General features: G+C 39.0%; 1 protein-coding gene across 6 annotated transcripts in view; it reads right to left on the reverse strand.

The window, feature by feature from the left end:
- PTPN4 (protein tyrosine phosphatase non-receptor type 4) overlaps positions 1-22,199 on the reverse strand; it is a 103,049-nt gene that overhangs the window by 61,343 nt on the left and 19,507 nt on the right. For all 6 annotated transcript variants that reach the window (XM_026707998.2, XM_087920457.1, XM_087920456.1 and 3 more), the window contains exon 2: positions 4,674-4,828. In XM_026707998.2, the coding sequence (XP_026563783.1) occupies positions 4,674-4,811 (138 nt within the window). In that variant the 5' untranslated portion in view covers positions 4,812-4,828. The remainder of the gene's footprint in view (positions 1-4,673; positions 4,829-22,199) is intronic.

Consider the following 22,199-nt stretch of genomic DNA (forward strand, 5'->3'; position numbering starts at 1 on the left):
ACCAACTCAGTGGCTCTTGAACTTTTTTGATCCACTTATCCCATTTCTCAGTCTCAAATGATATTATTACAAAAAAGCAGACTCTTGTTTTATAAAGCATCTCAGGAGCAGCAATTCCAAACTGGATCATCGACTCACAAACAAGCTATTACAAAGTGCTCCATTACTCCCAAATATGCCTAAATTACCCCTACCGGGAGTAATTACCCCCAGTTTAAGAACACTGCACTAAATGATAAGGCTTTTCACATGAAAGTACAAGTACACACAGTTTTCTATTCCCACATTTTTAGTTTTGTGCAATATTTCTACATGACTCGGGGAGAAAATAGATTTCCCTTTATGAACTTCAGTCATAGAACCTGCTTATGATCAGCAGCAAAGTACTTAACAAATGAGAGAAATAGGTAAACATTCCTGCTTGTTATAACTGGCTTATTTATAACATTTAAATTTAATTGCAAAACACACTGGGAATATATTGGAAAATAATACTAACAAAATTAGAATGTCAGATTTTGATTTAAAAAAAACCAACAGTTTTGCACTATGTTAATGTTGAATCTTGTTATAATATTTTATTTTATAGTAAATTCAAGTTCATTAGTTTACCACTGAAGAACATACGATTGTGAGTAAATATTATGTTGTGTTATAATCTGCTTTTTGGGGAAACAAAGATATACCTATTTTAATTGTACAAAAATATTAAAATATTAAAATATTAATATTAAAATATGTATATTTTTATTTTAACTTCATTTTATTTGGGAGGAATATTGAGACATGTAATTCAGCAACGTTCCATTTTCAAATATAGCAGGAGAATTCTGTCAACTTTTGGAGAAAATGGCTATATGACTGATGTGCTGCAAAGGTTATAAAAAAGATCATGGGGAAATCACTTTAGGTTGCAAGGACAGTTCTCCATATGAATTCACACACCCTGCCAATTTCAACCCACAAAAATGCAAAACTCGTAGACAGGAATGGGAGGAACAGAAGGACCTAGGTAATATTAGCATCACTTCCACCCAAACAGGAAGGCCCTTGTTGTTTTAATCCAACAAATGCCACAGACAACTCACATCTTCATACTGTATATTCCATAAATACTTCCCAGAGTCTCAAAGGCCACACCTTCTCTTTGCGTGCCTCTAAGAAGATGAGCCATGTGTCAGTGTATATGTGCAAGTTCTCAGAACACAGGTGTAATATTCCTTCTGTGCATATTATCAAAAAAGGAAAAAAAACAGCATAATATAACCAAGTAAGTAAAAGAGGGAAAAGACAGAAAACAAGGAAGAAGACATATTGACTACTAATAGCCCAAGAGATATCTTTTTTAAAAAACAACCTAGAATTAGATCATGGTCAGTATTTTAAACAAGATCAATAAGAATTTGCAAATTGGCAACCTGCAAAGATTCCACTGAAAAAGGTAATCAACATTCACTAATGAAAAATCAGAAAAACGAATTATGAAACATTACCCTGAAGGAGGGAGAGAGGGAGAGAGAGCGGGAGAGGGAGAGGGAGAGAAAGAGAGGGAGAGGGAGAGGGAGAGAGAGAGAGATCCAGCTTTTCTATACCTTTGTCAATTTAAAGATGCAACTCTAACGAAAAGCTCTTTTGGTGATTTCCCCTTCGCCCATTAAATATATGCATGTAGCACACTTATATATGAATGTGCATAAAATCATAGGTATGGTGTGTGTGTGTGTATGTCCAGAAATCATATTCTCTCCCCCCCACCAAAAAAAGGTAGAGCCAAGAGTAAAAAAATATATAGGTAGTTAGTTTTTTTGTGTCCTAGCACATATTCTGCCAACTGCAGGGTACACTTTATTTTTCCAGATCAACCTAATACCGATTCATTGGTTGCAATTGGAATTGACCAACTGGCTTATCACTTGAGTTTGATTTTGTGGGCTGAAAGACAGTGAATTCTCAAAGTCACCCAACCGGCTTTCATGCTTTCCTGAGAGAACAGAAGACTCCTGGTTTCTAGCTTGGTTCCTCAACCACTAGACCAAATTGACTCTCTTGGAAAATAAGATATCATATTATTTTGTTTTTGATAAAATAAGTATTCTACTTATAAAAATGTCCCCACCATATATTAATCGTCCTCTTGCATACAAGTAAAGCAGTGTTAGATACATACATCTTCCTTTCATCAAAAGCAAGAAAAAAGAAACTTTGTTGAAATAGACTAAGAGAAGATTATGTTAAAATATAAGAAAGGCCAAATGAAACTGAATGGAAATGTGAAAAAGAGAAGAGATAACTAGTTTGGACAGGCAAGAAAAAGGATAGAAATCCTACTTGTGTGTTTCAGAAAGGATTAAAATGCATGAGCAGCAGAGATAAGCTCCACACCTCCCACGTTGCTTGGGAAGCTGATCTTCAAGGTCATCCTCAGCAGGGACATCTTCAGCCATCTGTACCTCCTGCTCATTCATGTTTTCAACAGCTTTTTCTATTCTCAGTGAATGTCCATCACATATTATATGTGAAGGAAAAAATACATAAATAAGATAAATACTGTATGCCTTCTTACAAGTCTGCTCTCTTCCTTGAACTCAGTTTTCTTACTTCTAATTCTCATTTTGAAATTACCACAGTACCAACAAATTAATATATATTAATACAAATCAATTCAAATAGATTTTTTATTTATATATGACAGAAAGAACAAAAGAAGCCCTTGGTTCCCCAATAATTAATCATATATTATCCATGGAACAAAAAACAATCCATTATCCAGGGGTGGGATTCTACCAGTTCGCACCTATTCGGTAGGACCGGTTGTTAACATTCTAAGCAGTTCGGAGAACCGGTTGTTAGAAGAAATTACTGGCCTAATCCTGTAAGGAAGGCAGGAAGGAAACATTCTGGTGTTGCTTACAGAAACTGCCTCTCTGTTAACCCTTATTACAGTCTTGGCAGGACCAAACTTCCTGTCTCAGGAACGTCTCTGGAGTTTTTTCCCCCTCCTTTGCTGGTACTTTGTTTGTGTGGAGTGACCATTCAAAGTTACAGTGACACTGAAAAAAGTGACTTATGACCATTTTTCACACTTTCGACTGTTGCAGCATCCCCACAGTCATGAGAGGCCAGGCGAGGAGATGCATGACTTGATGTGAGTGATATTGAGTTGGCCATGCCCAGCCAATAATATGACCACCAAGCCATGTCCACCCAGTCACATGATCACCAAGCCATGCCCACCAACTAAGCCACGCCCACAGAACCGGTTGTTAAAAAATTTGAATCCCACTCCTGCCATTATCACTGTTATATGCCTGAGAAAAAGAAATAGCTGTTTGCCTATGTCACTTTTGCTAATCTATTGTTGAACAGATTATAGATTTTATGAATTAGAAACTTCAGTACTGGTTTTTCTTGCATTATTAATCCATTTCATGAAACTACTGTTAAAAGACTAAAATCAAACTATGTTGGTTTTCATTTTGGTTCTTAAACCATCATTCTTTTTCTTCCTAAACAGGATCAGGACAGAAACATCTGATGTTAATTTACAAAAATATTCCAGAAAATCCCAATAAAAGAGGCAAGGACAAAGGCAAAACAACTGTTATACCATATTACTGTTTTTGCCATTTTTAGCGGTAGATTATCAGAACAGGAATATGTACCACCAATCTTATATGCTAGCAAGAAGGCCCAAAAAAAGTTTTTATTAGTCAAAGCAGTTTCCAAATCATGGAAATGTAGTATTTCACTGTATTCTGTACTGCTGATACCACTGTGTTATGTTTCTGGTACAACAGCAATAACAATAGCGCTTAGACTTATATACCGCATCAGTGCTTTATAGTCCTCTCTAAGTGGTTTATAGAGTCAGCATATTCCCCTCAACAATCTGGGTACTCATTTTACCGACCTCGGAAGGATGGAAGGCTGAGTCAACCCTGACCTGGTTAGAATCGAACTCTTGGCAGTAGAATGCAGAGTTAGCCTGTAATACTGCATTCTAACCATTGGGCCACTATCTCTCTTAGCAATAGTGTCAGTACTGAACTCCTGGCAGTGAGCAGAGACAGCATGCAAAACTCCATTGTAACAACAGTGCTACTGCACCACCATGGTTTAATACTTTAAGAGGAATCTTTATATTGTTAAAACTTAACAAATGCAAAATACATTAAACAAAAATGATGGGAAGACTAGAAACAAAGCCTCGAAAGGAGAAGAGGCTAAAGAAAATAGGCAAGTTTAGCCCTAAAAATGTCAAAATGGGTGAGGAATTTAAGAACATGTTTCAGGTTCTTAAAAGAAAGTCATGTTTTTAGGAAAACACAGTGGCTACATTCTATCATCCTAGTGAGTAGAACACAAAATAATGGCATTAAATACAGGGAGGCAAATTTTCTTGACTGTCAGGAAAAATTCCAAATGGTAAAGACATTTGGAGTGAAAGTAATTACTGTGAAAGCTCTCCTTTACTGGATATATTTAAACAGAGATTTGATAGCAAGTAGTCAAGGATGCTTTGATTTGGTTTCTTGTACCAAAGCTGAGGTCGAATTTGATGACATAAATGCCCCTCCCAATTCTATTATTCTATTTTGTATTAAATGTTATAAAATTGTTAAAAATGAAATTAATATTGTATTATAGAAATGCTTCTTAAACACTGAACTTACGTTAAGCCTGAATGCTTGTACAGTATTATCTAGAAGAAGAATATTGCAGACCACCTCTGTATGCTGTCTATCTCGTGCCAGCTCAGATGCTCGTACATTGTAGGTTCTGCCAGCAGGCAATCGGAAACGTCCAGTCATTACTGTCCACACAGCGTCTTTAAAAGGAAAAAATAAAGACTTATTATTTCTAACCTTCTCAGATCAGAAGCACAAGCATGATTAAGCAAGCAGAAATACACCTTTTTTTAGTGTTCAAAGCTTTAGATCTACTGCAAATAAGCTGGAAACAATGGTTCAGATTAGCTATCCATGCCTCTATAATTCTGGGTGTTGTGCAACATATAAATTTAATAATTATTAATATGTATAAGATCAATTCTTTCATCTTAAGTTGAAATTTTGTGGCAAATGGTACTATTTGCTTTGTAGTAAACAGCAACAAAATCCTAGAAGTTGCACTGATTTTAAATGCAAACTCTTTTGAAACAAAATGGCACATGAAGTACAACGTTGATTAGTGTTTATGGACAAATCAGTGGAATTCTTTTTAACTTATTTATCCATGAAAATAATATCATAAAATATAAGTTATAATTAAATAAGATATTTATATATTAAATGTATTCACTACAAAAATTAATAAATGCCAAAATTCCAAATGTTAAAAACAAAGTAAAGATTTCAAAAAGAAGTTTATAATACTCAGGCAGCAATGTAAGATTTATCACAGAAGAAAAAAGTGCCTCATATTTTACTTATATCATAAATTTGTCACTTCACACATTATGATCTTCATAAACCTCAGAATTATCACTCTTCTACAGTATAGGATTTAATAGTTAACATATTTTAACCTGTCATAAATATAGTCCAACCATGTCTAAAATTCTCTTTTAGAGAATTTATACAGAGCTTGGTTTATGGTAATAAATCCCTTTATTATACCACATTAACTTACTGGCATGAAAAAATTATAACTTTATCTGCAAAAAGAATGTCTATTATTACAAATGTAATAATTCTTTTAAATAATTATAATTATTAAATAATTATTTAATTATGTTTCTATACAAACCACAAGTCCCCAAAATTTATATTTCAGATATAAAACTACAAAAATATTTACATAATTGAAGTTGGGTTTTAGTTTTCACTAATTCCAATTTAAGGCTGAACAACAGACTACTCCTTAATATTGCTATTTAAATATGCATTTCAGATTACCGAAGTTATATTGTTCACTCTGTAGCATCCATTCTTATATTATAATGAAAGCTGAAATTTGTTTGTGATGTGTCATTCAGGTTTGTAGGTGAAAGAAAAATTGTCTGTCATGCCCTTGGAGTCTGATTCTGAGGGGGAGATTGAGCAAATAACAGGGAGTGGGAGTGTGGCTCTGGTAGAAACGGGGGTCCAGCTGGGCATTCAGAGGAAGACCCAGGGCCATCCCCTCTTCATCCTAGGGCATGCAGGGAGGAATGGAGAAGGGAGCAACATGGCTTATGAGAGAGAAGGCCCTGATCCCTTTCATTAGTTGAAGCTGGGAGAACAGGATATAAGTGGGGCATTTGCACACGGCTCCTGGCTGGAAGCAAAGCATGCATTATCTTGATCGAGCCTTATCTGGATTTTGGCGTCCTCCCAACTGTGGATGCTGTGTTATCCTTTGAAAGTGTGCAATTTATCATCCTGGCCTGCTGTGCTAATTACTTCAGTGTGGTTGGTGTTGGTTTTTTTATTTCTAATTATCTTTACTTTGGGTTTGGACTGCATTTCTGCCCTTCGTAGACTGTTTTTTGAAGAGTTTGTTATCTAAGGACTTCCAGTCGGCAGCCTTAAACACTCAAAGAGCCACAAAGACCCTAACCAGAAGCTCCCTGTTCAATTCTGGAGCCAACTGGAAGTCCTGTTTGTCCACCATAGAATTTCCTCCTAGCGCAGCATTCTTTTTTTTTTCTCTCTGCTGACCAGAAGTCTAGTTCCCCCATCATAGTTTCCTCCTAGCATGGCATCCTTTTTCTCTGCCGACCAGAAGTCTGGTTTCCCCACTATAGTGTTTCCTCCTAGTGTGGCATCCTTTTTCCTCTACCTGTCCTAACCGAAAGCACTATCAATTGTGGAGCCAACTGGTGACAGGGAGCCGCATCAGAGGGATGAAAGAGCCACATGAGGCTCCAGAGCCATGGGTTGCTGACCCCTGACCTAAGGATATCAAAACATACAAGCTTCCTTAAAGCTATCAACTCCATATTCTTTTATTAATGTAATACGTGTCAAATGTTAACACAGTTACAAAATAAGTTTTGGTGTTTTGAATTCTGCTGTAAATTACCTACATTTTGCTGTATTTCTGAAGATAAGTGAAGCTTAAGATTTAAGGGTAACATTCAATATTGCACAAATGTAGTTCTGTTTACATAGGAATATTTTCCCTTCATTTTCTCTCCTGTATAGCTTCTTTATATGCTCGATATTCAGCTATTGGGGGCCCCTCAACACTCTAGTTTGGAGAACAAGGTGGAGGTGTATCAACTTGTTCTTATTCCATGAATAAATGCCTTCTCAGCATCTGCAAAATATTAAGCTAATACATTTATCCTAATTCTTGCAAGAGTTGATAGGGAATACACATCTGAATACCTAAAAATTACCATTCTAATATAGCTTAAGACAAGTTTCAATTCCTTTGTTTTTTCAAACTGAATTCCAGCTTTGTTTCAGCTGCAGACACAGGTTTTCTGACAATTAGAAAGAAAGAACAGATGTATAGTAGGAAGGTTGTAAGCCACTGCTATGCTTTCCAGGGATGTTAGGGAAAAAAAGTATACTATATTAAAATCTGTCTTTGTTGGAATTATGCCTATGAATATTAGAATTATGCCTATGAATATTAGAATGGCTGTCTAGAAAAAAAAGTTAGTGCCAGAAATTCTAAGAGTGCTGTTTAATGATTGTTCAGCCTGCTAAGTGGAAAAATGTGATAAATACTGAAATTATAATTAAGATTACATTCCGTAAATGCAGAACATAATCCTTAAATAGCTGTTTCAAATGTTATTTTCTACTATATTTTAGATTTTGAGAAGTTTAAGAATTAATCTGTGATTGTGCATTATATCTCCTCTCTTATTTTGCATTATGCATTTAGTTATCTATTGAATTGTGTTTCTCCATGTACCAGTGGAGTGGACAATGCTGGGGAGATTGGGTTCTTTCCCCATATAGATCCATATATATTATCCTAAGCCAAGAACAAAGTACATAATGACTTGGCAGAAGGAATTAACAAGAGTGTGAAACCAGTTGTATCTAGTGACTTTATAGCATTTAGTCAACATGTTTTGGGGATGCTCGAAAGGCTTACAGCATAGCTGACAAGGGAAAAATGACTGTAAAGGTCTGGTAACATGAAAAGGATGTAACCACTAGAAGGTAAATATTAAGACACAGATATCACCGATTTGAAGAATTTTCTAGAAAAGAGAACACTGATATTTACAGGAATCTAAGATCTGCAGCACTAGCATAACAAGACAGAGAGCTAACGCAATTTGTTTGCCATCAATCCTCAAAAATATTATATATACTGCTGATACTCTGAATTGTGCTGTGAGCAACTTACAGAATATAACTGTTCCTTATCTAGTTGCTCACACTATACATAGTAAAAGTATGCATGCCAAATAGAGGTTCACTAGTTGCACCACATCCCTTTTTTGCCTTCAAATTTCCTCTAGTTTATTAATTCAAGAAGTTCCATTTTTCTAAGCCTTTTCAAGAAACTATAGGATTTCTTTTTACTTGCAATGGTCAAATATTACAAATTTATTTTACTTTTCATTTTAATGCAAGTAAACCTCAAAATATAGTAAATATTTTTTGGTATACATAGAAAATGAAATTTCAGTTTTGATTGAAATACAAAGAAGAATGTGTTTTGATTTTATATGGCTGTCAAATGATTTATTATCTGAACTAAGGATGGGTTTGTTTTTTAAGAATAGAATGGGTAAAAAGAAATGAAGCCAATATTTTGAGAAACATGTAGGAAAAAGCAATACAGAAGAAAAACAGCACAGCCAAAAAGACTGTTGTATAATCCTTGGATGCACCAAGCCATCAATTTTAATATTCATGAAGATTTTGAAAATTCATAATCACAAGCATTATGTACAAAATGTAAAAATTATATTCTTGTGCAATGTTAATTTGCTGCTTTCCTATTGAAATTAAATAGAATACTGTAAGATGATACTATAGAAGTACTTAGCATTCACAAAAAAAGGAAGAGTTATTTTGCGAAATGTAATAAAAAGAATTATATGATAAAAGCCACAAGCTGATAGTTTCATCAAATAACTATTTTGAAAACTGAAATATTTCTCAATTGTTACAAAAAGAACCTTGCTAAGGATAACTCTATTATGTTTATAATTCTTCCTATGTTTTTGTTTCTGAAATGTGCTACCAACATTCAAAGATTAATTAAAATAAATTATACAGTTTTTAAAAACCAAGCTAAGATATAAATATATTTCATAACAGAAGTTGAATGCAAGTTATAGGCAGATTACTGTGAACCAGGGGATATGTGATATTTATTTAAAATGGATATATAAAATGATGTGTTCTTCTTTCACGTGACCTCAGTATTAAGTACGACATAACGACAAAACACAAAGTACCTGATATTAACTGTGGTCACTATTAATAAGTTTAAAGGACTATAATTTTCTGAGTAGTTTCAAAATTCACCTATAAGATGGGAACGTGACTTTTTATTTTATTGAAAAATCAGCATATTTTAATCAAGATACATACAGCATTTAACTAGCTCTATTGTGTGGCAAACTATTGAAGTAATCTGGAAAGCTTTAAGATTTTTTTTCTTGAGGAAAGGAACAAGTACTGCTGATCAGAGTTACCATGCATGCTATCAAGAGTCAGGCACTATTATTAAACTTCATGTCTCCACAGCTATTTATATTTCTGTTTTGAATATGCCTTAGGAAATATTAATTTGTATTAATAGTAACTTGTAAATCTCATCAAGCAGAGAATTCTGAAAGTTAATGGAGACTCAAAAGCATAAATATGGGATTTAACACTTTTTTAATGGACTTTCCAATTTCTCTCTTGCTCCACTTAAGGCTAAAATAAATTTTGTATAGAATTTTCCATAATCAGAAACAAGTATTTCTGTGATAAGCTGATGAAACACTCACCCCTCTCTTAGAAGAGTGAAACATTTTAGGTAATATTTAAAAATATCTTTCTTGCGTCTTTAGTTATCTACCACCTTGAAATAATAAGTGTCATTTACCCTACTGCTACCTGAAACTGCAACATAAAATTAGAATAATCTATCGAATGCTTATAGACTTCTACACTTCCTTGAATGATAGCTTTCCTTCCACCTCTGCAGTCCTGAAGAAAAGGATAACTTAGCATTTCAATAATCAGGTACAACAGTAGAAAATGAGAAAACATAAAAGTGATAATTAAATTTAAATTAAATTATCAGTGATAATTAAAATTAAACCTTCTATCATTCAAGCTCTATTGTGCAATTCAGTTGCACCTTCAGATATGTTCAACTAAAAGCTACTGTGGAAAGTTGGCCCTCACCCCTCTCTTAGAAGAGTGAAACATTTTAGGTAATATTTTAAAAAGGCAGAATATTATATGTCCCTGGATGAGAAATTGAGAAACATGCTCTTGGAGATAGAAACTCAGAGCCTCAACTCCCTGACCCCCCCCTCCCCCCAAGCAGGGACTGAGCTGGGGCAACTTGAGAAATGTATATTTGGTAATCCATTACTGCCTGAAGCAAGGTCTGGCTATGAACAAAGGCAGAGCAAAGCCATTCAGCCACAATAGGAATTGTCCAACAAGCTCCTTCACTGCATCACCCAGCAAGCTTCAACCCAGTCTGGGACTCAGTTAGCTGTGACCCCTACAACAACCAATAGAATACCTATTCTTAGAATAAATATGTCTCTCTCAACTCCATGTGATCAGCTGAACCAGAACCATGTGCTTGATGGTTCTCCATTAAGCCTCCATGTTTCCAGTGTCTTTCTTCCCACTTTGAACTGAACCAGATGGATATTTCTCCACTGAGTATGCAGGGCAAGAAGTCTAGGAGTGTATGGTTTAAAAAAAAATAGTTGAGACCTTCTAACTTGATGAGATTTTTTTTCCATGGGAAGTTGGAAGGTCTGAACTACTGTATGTTTTTTTTTTTTACAGACATCTTGCCCTGCATGCACAGCGGAGAATGGAGCTGGAAAGCAGGTTAGTGAAGGAATGTGGCTGCCTTGGAGAGGATGGGTGTGTGTGAGGGACCTCTGTGTAACGTATGTGTTTATGTGTGTGAGATGGGGGAGGGAGAGAGAGACAGGTATCCTGCGATCCCAAATAAAGAAAGATCAGTTGGTAGAAAAATGGGGGTGGGTGGGATTTTCCAGCAACTTTTTTTGGATTTTCCCAGGGTCTCTGCTGCTTCTGCTTTTGGCTGCAGACAAGGAAAGCAACAGAAGTCTTTCTTTCTCTCCCCCAAACTCCGCCATAAATGAGTCTTGGTGAGACTCGTCGTGTCACTGCAGCCTCTTGGAGCAGGATGTCTTGAAGGGTCCCAAAGACTCATTTCTGGCAGAGTTTGGGGGAAAGAAAGACAGACTTCTGCTGCTTTTCTTATGTACAGCCAAAAGCAGAAGAAGCAGCCCGGTGGCCAGGCGAGGTGCATGGGGCAAATTCCCTCATCCACCCTTTAACCCCTCCCCTCACTACCTCGAATTGTCCACAATGCAAGCGACGTGAGAAACCGGTGTGCATGCACTTAAACAGGGCCAAATTTGGGGGTCAGGGCTTAATTTTAAAGCATGCGCACAAAACAGTGCTTGGTCTTTTAGGGGTGGGTCATGTTTTATGAGAAACACGGTATATATAGCAACATGGCAGAATCTCATCTGCCATCATCAGGCTTCCGTATTGTGTCCATCTGAACACAAGACACAAGATGAACACAATTTAGGAATGCCCTTCAGGTAGCCTAGGCTAGAATACCCCGATAGCCAATAGAAGCTCCCCGGAGGCAGAGTCCCCAGCCGCTTCAGGCGTGGCGTGACTGCCCATGTCCCCTCGCCTTTAGGCAGTCTCTTTTGGGCAATGGAAGCTCCCCAAGTGGAGTCAACAGCCACTTTGATCGGCCGGTAGAAGCAGCCTTGGGGTGAGCACGCACACACACTCCCCTCGCTGCGAGGCCGCTTCAATCAGCAGACGAAAGCTCCCTTGAAGGCAGAGTCCCCAGCTGCTTCAGGGCGAGGTAGGGCTGCCCGCGTCCCCTTGCCTTTAGGCAGTCTCTTTTGGACGATGGAAGCTCCCCAAATGCAGTCACCAGCCACTTCAATCAGCTGGTAGAAGGGGCCTCGGGGCGAGCGCACACACACACTCCCCTCGCCGCAAGGCCACTTCTACCGGCCGATCGAAGTGGCTGGTGACTGCATTTGGGGAGCTTCCATCGCCTGAAAGAGACTGCCTAAAGGCGAGGGGACACGGCAGCCACGCCACGCCCTGAAGCAGCTGGGGATTCTGCCTTCGGGAAGCTTTCGTCGGCTGATAGAAGCGGCCTCACAGCAAGGTACGTGCGTATGGGCTGCTCTAGGTGGGGGAGGAAATTAAGTCACCCCCGAAAAGACAGCCTAGCCATTTTTTCAGGGGTCAACAAAAAATAAGGCCCGGCCTTATTCTGTGAGAAACATGGTAGGTGTGTGTGTGTGTGTGTGTGTGTGTGTATGTATGTATGGTATTCAGCTTTGTTCGGGTATTTTCCCACGTCATTATAGTTGTGCTTTTAAAGTAGTAGCAACGTTTCAGCAGAATCTCACCTGCTATCATCAGGCTTCTGTACTGAGTTCGTCTGGACGAACTCAATACAGAAGCACTCAATACAGACAAAGCACAACTATAATGACATGGGAAAATACCCGAACAAAGCTGAATACAATACATGTAAGTACCCGCGAAAACTTAAGAAAATGATATATATGTATATGTATATGTATATGTATATGTATATGTATGTATGTATGTATGTATGTATGTATGTATGTATATATATATATATATATATATATATATATATATATATATATATATATATATATATATATATCTCAAGGCAACATTATTCACTACACAATATTTTGAGGACAACAGACTTGTTTCTTTGTTTAATATCCCTAATTAGATCTTTGATAATAGATGTATCAACAAACGAACAAACAATTCTTAACGGACTCAAAACTTAATAGTTGAAAAGAAACTTGGTGTAGTTGATAAGAAGCTAGGCAAAGAAATGGGAAACCATGAGTTCTAGTCCCCATTAGACAACCAGATAAATGATTACGCCATTAGCTTCTCTCAGTCCAAACCATTGCACTGCACTGTAATTGTAGGGAAAATAGGGAGCAGGAACATTACATCTGAGTTACACCTGACCATGTATGTAATTAATGCTCATAGCCTAGGTCAGTGGTGGCTAACCTTTTTGGGCTTCTGTGCCAAAAATTGTGTGCGCGCTTGCACGCTCACACTCACGTGCCAGCACTCAGAAGGCAATGCGTGCTCCCCCCACACCCCATATGCATGCGCATGTAATCCCCACCCACCCACCCATGCCACCCCCTTACCTGCACTGCACCTCACAGCTGATTTTCAGCTGGTTTGAGGCCTTTTTTGGCCTCCCAAAGGCTTGAAGAAGGCTTCTGCAGGCTTTGCAAGCCAAAAACTAACCCCGTTTTGTCACTTCCAGTATTTTTGGAAAAACAGGAAGTGACAAAACAGGGCTAGTTTTCGGCCTGCAAAGCCTGCAGAAGCCTTCCTGCCCGGTGGCGGAGCTCTCACCAAGGCAGAGAGCGCCTCCCCACCGGGCCCTCCGCTCATCCCACCAGGGCCGCGCCAGAACCGGGTGGCTGGGCAGAGCCGGGAAAGCAAGCCACAGGTACGCGCCTGCCTGCCAAGCGAAAGAGCCAGGCCGACCCAAGCTTGGCTTCCTTCCCAAGTCCCCCCAGCCTGACCCCGAAGGGGCCACCGAGAGAGGCCTCCCGAGGCAGTGATAGTGCCCACCCATCCATGGACAGGGAGTCAAGGCAACGGCCCGTGCTGCGTCCTCCTCTGAGCTGAGTCCCGCCGAGTGAGCACCCATGCCCGTGCCGCTGCAGCATTTGGAGCTGCCGGCACATTTGGAGATGCGTGGGGACGGGGATGGGATGGGCGAGGGGTGGAAAGGATGGGTGGCTTCGGGCTCTCTCTGCCAGACCCGCCGGCCAGGAAAGCAGCGCTGCTGTCGCCTCACCTCCCTGTCTGCAGACGGGTGGGTACTATCCCTGCTTCGGGCAGCCTCTCCCAATGGCCACTTCGGGTTCGGGCTGGAGGCACTTAGGAAGCCAAACTCGGGTCGGCCTGGCTCTTTCACTTGGCAGGTGGGCGCGCACCTGTGGCTCGCTTTCCCGGCTCTGCCCAGCCCACCGGGCCCTCCGGCGTGGCCCTGGTGGGATGAGCGGAGGGCCTGGCAGGGAGGCGCTTGCTGCCTTGGAGAGAGCTCTGCCGCCAGGCAGGAGGGCCTGCCTGTCAGCTGTGCTGGGCGTCCCAGGTGAAGCTCTTCGCACTCTGCCCGGAGCCAGGCAGGGATGGCAGCTGGGTTCTTCTCCCGGGGTGGGCTGATCCTGCGCTGTGGGCCCGGAAGATTTGCCTCCCCACGTGGGGTTGGGCTGCCCTCTCGGGCAGGGGAGACTTTGTCGTAGTAGGGCGTTGTTTTTAAAAGAATGGGCTTTGCCTTCGAACGATGCCCGGGAAGGCGGCAACAGGAGCGCTGAAGCTGAGTGTCTCTGCTGGGCTCCAGTTGCATGGAGGAGCCCTGGCTGGCTGCACATGACTGCACCAAACACCACGTGGCTGCACCAAATGCCACAGCATTGCTCTAAATGGCGCGGCAGCTCAGGGAGAAGAGAAAGCAACAGTGGCAGAAGGTCTCCCGATACAAAGTGCCCCACCAACACCGAGGTCAATGCAGGCAGCACCATATCCAGGTATGCAACAAAAGTACTTCCTAATGGCAAGCCTCCCCCCCGCCACCCCCCCATTTCGCATTTTTAATATAGGCCTTAATTTGGGGGGAGGGGCTTAATTTCATTTTATGCCTATAAAACATGCTGGGACTTCCTATTGGGGGAGGCCATATTGTTGGAGAAACACGATATTCAGGAATAATAAAGACAGAGAGGTAAACCATCCATTTGCTCAAACACCAGTGTTTGCACCACGGGATGGTCTTGCAATGAGTTGCTCAAGCATTTCTAATTTCCATTCTACTAACTGGACTCCATACCCTCTCTACTGATACTAGCACCATATACTACAAAGATTTTTTTATTGTACCTATATACTGACTTTCTTCATACCAGAGAAAAGACAATAGTTTGTTTTCTCTTATCCCACCAGAATCATCAGATAGTTTAACTTGTTACCTTTGCTATTTCTGTATCATGTAAATATTAACTCTCCATGCCACTAACTAGAACTACAACAGGGAAATATATGGCTTTTTCTTTCAAAGAAATATCTTAAGCCTCATTTATTCTTGATGTCTAAATGAATGTTGAAACCTGTCTTTTTGATTTATTTGTAGAATTGAGTAAGTTAAATGCTTCAATTCAAAATCATGAATAACCAAGAATTGTGCTAATAAAGAAGTTGCCAGCTTCTTTATTAAAGGAGAAAGTTTAAAGGAACACTGAAATTATGAAAGCAAGATAATTCTTTCTCAAAATAAAATTGCTCTGGAAGAAAACAATCTGGCATTATCTTAACATACATTATCGTCAAATGTTTAGACAAACTACCGTAAATCTTAAGTTTGACTGCTACATTCCGGAGAATATGATTCAGTTCAGCTGGCCAAGCATCCTAAGCAAAACAGATGTTGAAAATTGAGTTGATAACGTTTCAAACATTGTTGGCCTCTTTTATTGAGATCCAAAATGATAAAACACTGCACTACAATTAAAAAAAGGGAGAGAGAAATGAGTTTATTCTGGATCAAAAGGAAAATCAATTCTGAAAAAAATTACTGGTGTTTTCTACAATGTATCCAGTGGTGGGATTCAAATTTTTTTTACTACGGGTTCTGTGGGCGTGGCTTGGCGCGCATGGCATGGCTTGGTGGATGCGGCAGGGGAAGGATACTGTAAAATCTCAATTCACTCCCCACCCCATTAACTTGCTTTCCAGCTCCATTCTCTTGTGCAGGGTAACAAAAGACCCAGCCGATGGGACTTGGGAGGCAGAGAATAGATGGGGCCAGGGCCAGTCAGAGGTAGTATTTGCCAGTTCTCCGAACTAATCAAAACTTCTGCTACCAGTTCTCCAGAACTGATCAGAATCTGCTGAATACCACCTCTGAATGTATCTGTATGAAATACCTTTTCACATATGCAATTCTAAAATCAACATTAAAAACTGACCATCATCAGAGCATGACTTAAGACACATCCTTTCAAATAAATAGCCACAATTTGAAAAGCTTTGAAAATTTATACTGTATCAAAAATTCTTTTAATATACTAATTATAAAGTCAACAATCTCATTTATATAATATTGCCTTATTATACAATAACAAACAATACTGCATTGAATGGCTGTTTTAATTTTGTGCTGTTCTTCAAATATTTGTTCTTTATAAAATGACTATTTACTTCCAATAAAATTACTTAATGTTTTTCATTATGCTGTACTATTGCCTAACTTCCTTATCATTTGTTGTAGTTTGGTAATAACATAGCTTATTTTATAAGAAATGGTAAAGTAGTCAATAGGAAAACCATTATTAAATCAAAACTCTACAGTGGATCATAAAATAACCCTCCCTCCAATATATTAGGATCCCAGTCAAAAAAGGTTAAAAGAACCCTCGAAATCAATCAGAAATATCTATTTCAAATAAATTTTGCTATTTGAGATAATACAGTTTTGCCATTTTGGTATTAGTTCAGATGAAGTAGCATTATAGTGATAAGGAACATGCCATATGGTGGGGATTAAGGAGTTTTAGTTTTGTTAGAATGGTTTAATACAAGTCTATGATGATTTTCATTTGATAGTCACTATTATTATAATGATTTCTTTAGATAATTTGGTGACTGAGACAAAAGCATTAACATAGTATTTTATAACCACTGTACATAATCAATTATTTGCATTACATCATATGGCTTACTTTTCATGCAATTAATTTAGCCCATATTCAATGTTTCAAATTAAAGACTACACTTTAGAGGTCTTGGTTTACAGAAAGCAGAGTATACTGAAGAATATAGTGCATTAGCAAGCTTTAAAGACTATCCTTAAAACAGATGTGCATATTCACACACAAAACATAAAAACCAACCATCCCTAGGACACATTCAAAAGTGTTAAATTAACCGTACTTCATTTTAAAACACATAACTCACTTCCTACAGGGCAGCATATACAAATATTGGTGCATAATGTACCAAACAGCAAATAAAAATGCAGCTGCCTCTAAGAGGATTAAGAGCATTAAAAATGAATTAATTCACACCAAGACAAAGAATGCAATGAGATCTCAAATCAGCAACTCATAAGATTCAGAGCAGCATTCACATGAACATAAATAATGTAAATATAATAGAAACATGCATTGATTAAAAAATACTGGCCAGAAAAAGTATAAATCTCTTACATAATATTAACTGTTCATAAAACAACATTTTCATTGGAAGTTTGAAAAGATTAATGAGAGCATATGTAGGAACATTCACAGCTACAAATTTGAAGCTCGTTTGGTGCCATTAAAGAGAAATCTGTTGATAAAATGAGATGCACACTATATACAATTTATGTAGTTTAATTGCACAGTCAAAATTAAGATTTATTTTCCTGTTATTAGGAACACACATTTATTATTTATTATGAACACATAGAGCCATTTTGGCCTAGGGGTTAAAGGACTAGGTTAGAAAGCAGATTGTGAGTTCATGTCATGCCTTAGCCATGATATTATTTTCAATAATATAAATTTGAGTCAGAACATTAGTTTTAAAATCTATTCATTTTGAAAAAAGTATGAGTTCTTTCGTTTCAGAATTTTGTTTATTAGCAATATCTAATCATTAAGCTAATTAACATTTCTCTGTAGAAGAAATCATACAATATTCCTTTTAACTGAGACCTCTTCAAAAAAAATGTTACTCCGAACAGTCTTGTTTATAAACAAACACTTACACTTATATGTTACCTAAAACATTTTTTAGATTAACTAATGTTATTAATGGTTATTTAAGGCAGCCAGTTTACAAATTTGGGCTATTCATCTTAATTTGCTTCAAATATAGCAGCCAATATGCCACCTCCATGAAGCTTTATTCTGATCAAGTCCATTCTCCACCTGCCATCTAATTTCAACAGCAAAATATTTGGGAAATTTGTCAAGAATCAATGAAGAATAAGTATATATTCCTTATTTACATTTTGTTTCTTGTCTGATACTCCATGGGACTCCCAAATGGGCAGCATCTAGATATTATGGATTACTGTACCATCTGAAGATTTCTTGGACTAATTAAATCAACAAGTGTTTAATTTCTAGTCTTATAAACTTAGAATCCCATATGTTGTGTTTTATTATAGAAAAGTCACTAGTCTAAACAATGTAAGTGGATAGCACCCAAAACATCTGATGGCCAGCTCTTCCACTGGTTAATTGTTCTCACTGTTAGGAAGTTTCTCCTCAATCCCAAGTTGCTTCTCTTAATTAGTTTCCATCCATTGTTTCTTGTCCTGTCCTCTAGTGCTTTGGAAAATAGATTGACCCCCCTCCTCTCTATTGCAGCCTCTCAAATACTGGAATACTATCATCATGTCCCCGCTTGTCCTTCTTTTCTTCTAAATTAGTCAAACCGAAACCCAAATCCTGCAAGCATTCTTCATGTTTTAGTCTCCAGTCCTTTAATCATGCTCTTCTCTGCACTTTTTCTAAAGTCCCCACATCTTTTGAAGCTTCATCATTTCTGACTGGATGGAGGTGGTGGTGGGAATGGATAAAGCTGAAGAAGCTTCTTGGATGAGAAGTGAAATGTCTTCAAAGAAAAACCAGAAAGTCCAATTGCCTCTTGAAAAAGCACCTTTGGGACAAGCATGACCTGAGACTGAGAATCTCCATAGACATTTGAAAGGTTATTTCCCAACTTCATTAGTAGATTTCTAGAAAAGTACTATAATTACACATTTCAAATTCTTTCTCTGGTCCCATTCCAAAAGATCTCAAGGCTAGGCAAACAGTTATAGAAAAATTGCCTTTTCCACCATGTTGTCAGTTCTATTGCTTGCCTACGCTCATCACCATCACGCTCATCAACCTTTTCTGAATATTTAAAAGCCCACCTCACTATTCACACTTCCCATCTTATATGCTTTAAGAGGCCATAAGAGAAAAGGGTCATTGGTCCTACCTGATATGCCTCTTCTCAGGGAGTCAAAGGGAGAATCCAGGCTCAAGCCTCGTAGCTCTACAGACCAAGTTGAAAAACTGAGGACACCACCCCCTTGTAACAGTCCCCAGTTCTGAATGAAGTCAAAGCAAATTCCGCTATCCATCATCCTCTGAAAGATAGTCCTCCTGATGAAAATCCCTCTTCTGACTCTGACCAGACAGATTTTAGGGTGGGATTGGATTCTCCCTTCGACTCCCTGAGAAGAGGCGTATCAGGTAGGACCAACGCCCCTTCTCCACGGAGCCAAAAGGAGAATCCAGCTGGGACAAACCAAAGCTGGCTGTTGGCTGTCCTACGGGTGGGAATTGGTCTGGTCTGAGGTCCCCACCTCTACATGTACACCCTGTAGGACTTGCCTGCCAAAGGCTGCCTCGGCCAAGACAAAAGAGTCAATCCAATAATGTCTGATGAATGGGGTCACAGATGACTACATTGCAGCTCAACAAATGTCTAGAACTGATGTCTGTGTTGCCCAGGCCAAAGTAGTTGCATGGTGGTAGAGTGCATGGTGATTCTCCTGGGCACAGGAAGAGCCTGCAACTCATAGGCTTTTGCAATACAGGCTCTGAGCCAGTGACCCAAGGTAGAAAGTATCACCCTGCAGCCCAAAGTTGATGGCTGAAAGGAGATTAACAAGGACTCCGTCTTCCTGAAAGCTTGATGTAAATGCGGAGGATCCTCCTGACGTCCATGGTATGCCATTTCCTCTCCAGAGCATGTTTAGGCTCTGGGCAAAAGTCAGGCAAAATCAACTCCTGTGAACAATGGAATAAGGAGTTCACCTTGGGCAGAAAGGTGGGGTCCAACTGCAGAACCACTCTGTCCACATGAAAAACACAAAGGTCCTTTCAAACAGATAAGGCCCCCAAGTCTGAGATACGCCTGACCAATGTAATGGCCACCAGGAATGACACTTTGCATGTGAGTATACGCAGGGTGGTTTCATGCAAAGGTTCAAATGGAGAAGTCAGCGCCTACAAGACCTTCGGTAAGTCCCAGGTGGGGTAACTGAACCACCAGCGGCTTCAAGTTTATGGCTCCTTGAAGGAAGGCTCTCACCCTGTGGTGTTGGACAAGAGTGTTTGAGTCCTTGAATGAAAGCACTGAGGCCAAAGCGGCCACCTGTCTCTTTAAGGTATTGGGGGAAAGACCTCTGTCCAAACAGTCTTGCAGAAACTCCAATACATCTGCCACCAACAACGAAGTGGGCTCCAATTGGTGGCTGCCACACCAACCACAGAAAATCTTCCACGTGGCATCATATATTCTGGTTGTGGAAGGTCAGATTTAAGTGTCTCGGAACTGTCACCATACTCTGGTGACTGGGAATGGGGGGTCTGAATCTAATATCCAGGTGATTAAACCCCCCCAAATAGGACAATGCTAGAGAAGACTGCAGGAATTGTCCCAAAGGGATTGGAAACAGCCGCCTATGCAAACGGCAGTCTGAAGCACCACACGGCTGCCGTGGCTATCAGAATCAAAGGCAAACAGCTTTGGAGACAGACCAAATGAAGGGACTAACTCCAACCCCAGCCCTGCCCACACAGGGCATTCTCAGGGGCATTCTCCATCCTCAATCCAACCAATGAACAAAAAAAAAATCAGTCCACCAGCAAAATCAAAGCCAATTTTAAAATAAAAAAAATAAAAGGCACGAAAGGAAAAAAGGCGCAAAAAAGCAAAAACAAAAAGAACGGCTAAACCAGCAAAGCTGGATAGCTGTCAAACCTTTCCCTTAATGCCAATAAAAAGCTTAGAATCCCGGGAGTAGAAATATTCTTCAACAATTCAGAGCCCCGCAAGGGTGGTCTGAACGAATTGAGACAGAGAACTAGGGACCACTACTAGGATGGGGGTGGTGGTGTTTGCCCTCAGTTTTTCAACTCATAGAGCTATGAGGCTTGAGACAACCCAGCCTGGATTCCCCCTTCAGCTCAGTGGAGAAATATTAGTTTCAATTTCAATTTATTATGATCAAAGATCAGTCAACATTACAATTTCACACAATATCTGAAAGAAATGGGTAGGTTATCCTATGTAATCTGTATGTCCAGTAACAATTACAATTTGACCCAGAAAACAACTATTTGTTATGGAAAAAAACCCTAAACTTAGACCATTTTTCACTGTGATACCAAAAAAATAAAGTCTCTCTTAAATTAAAGTCAAGTCTAAGTAACTACACAATCAGTGAGAGAGGTGCAGCGCAGATAGGGGGCAATGTGAGGGGCACATGGGTGGCTGGCACGATGCAAGAGCAGAAGGGCTGGAGGAGTGTGCACGGTTGGGGGAACTTACCCAACCACTTGCTGGGACAACCCATGTAATTGCTGCTAAGTACATACTCCAATCTACTTCAAAAGTTTCTGTGTTAATTCAAATTTGATAAGGCAGATAATAAAATCCTATTTAAACTAACACTATGGCATGCATCACAAATGTACAGATTGTTTTATATGTATTGATTTATTCAATCACACTCTGCTGAATTATGAGTGTGGTTATAAGAGCTGTTACGTTCCATTTATCATTGCTTTTAAAATAACCACCACCACCACCACCACCAAGATAATAGCCATTTATTTTTTCTGTAACATCTTTACGCAATAATCTGGCTTTCCTGAATGTCTATCTGTATCTATTGAGGAAAGCAGTATACTGAATAACTAAAACTTGAATTTGGTAGATCAGAGATGTCACGATTACAAAGAGGTTGTAGAGTTGCCTTGTTTTTAATGTATCATAATCTCAAAAATATCACATACACAGTTGGGAGTCACATACACAGTTGGGAGATGCTTCTGAACAATTCTTCCTTTTTATTATCTTTTAGATGATATGATTCCTTTGATGAAATGAGTTAAATCTGGAATGCACGTGTTAGTGGTTTCCAGATTGACAACTGAAACACATCTATGTGAGCTGTCAGTGTGCCTAATCCAAAACTTC

The sequence above is a fragment of the Pseudonaja textilis genome, chromosome 1, assembly GCF_049901715.1.
Source record: "Pseudonaja textilis isolate UNSWEBS1 chromosome 1, rPseTex1.2, whole genome shotgun sequence".
Classification (NCBI taxonomy): domain Eukaryota; kingdom Metazoa; phylum Chordata; class Lepidosauria; order Squamata; family Elapidae; genus Pseudonaja; species Pseudonaja textilis.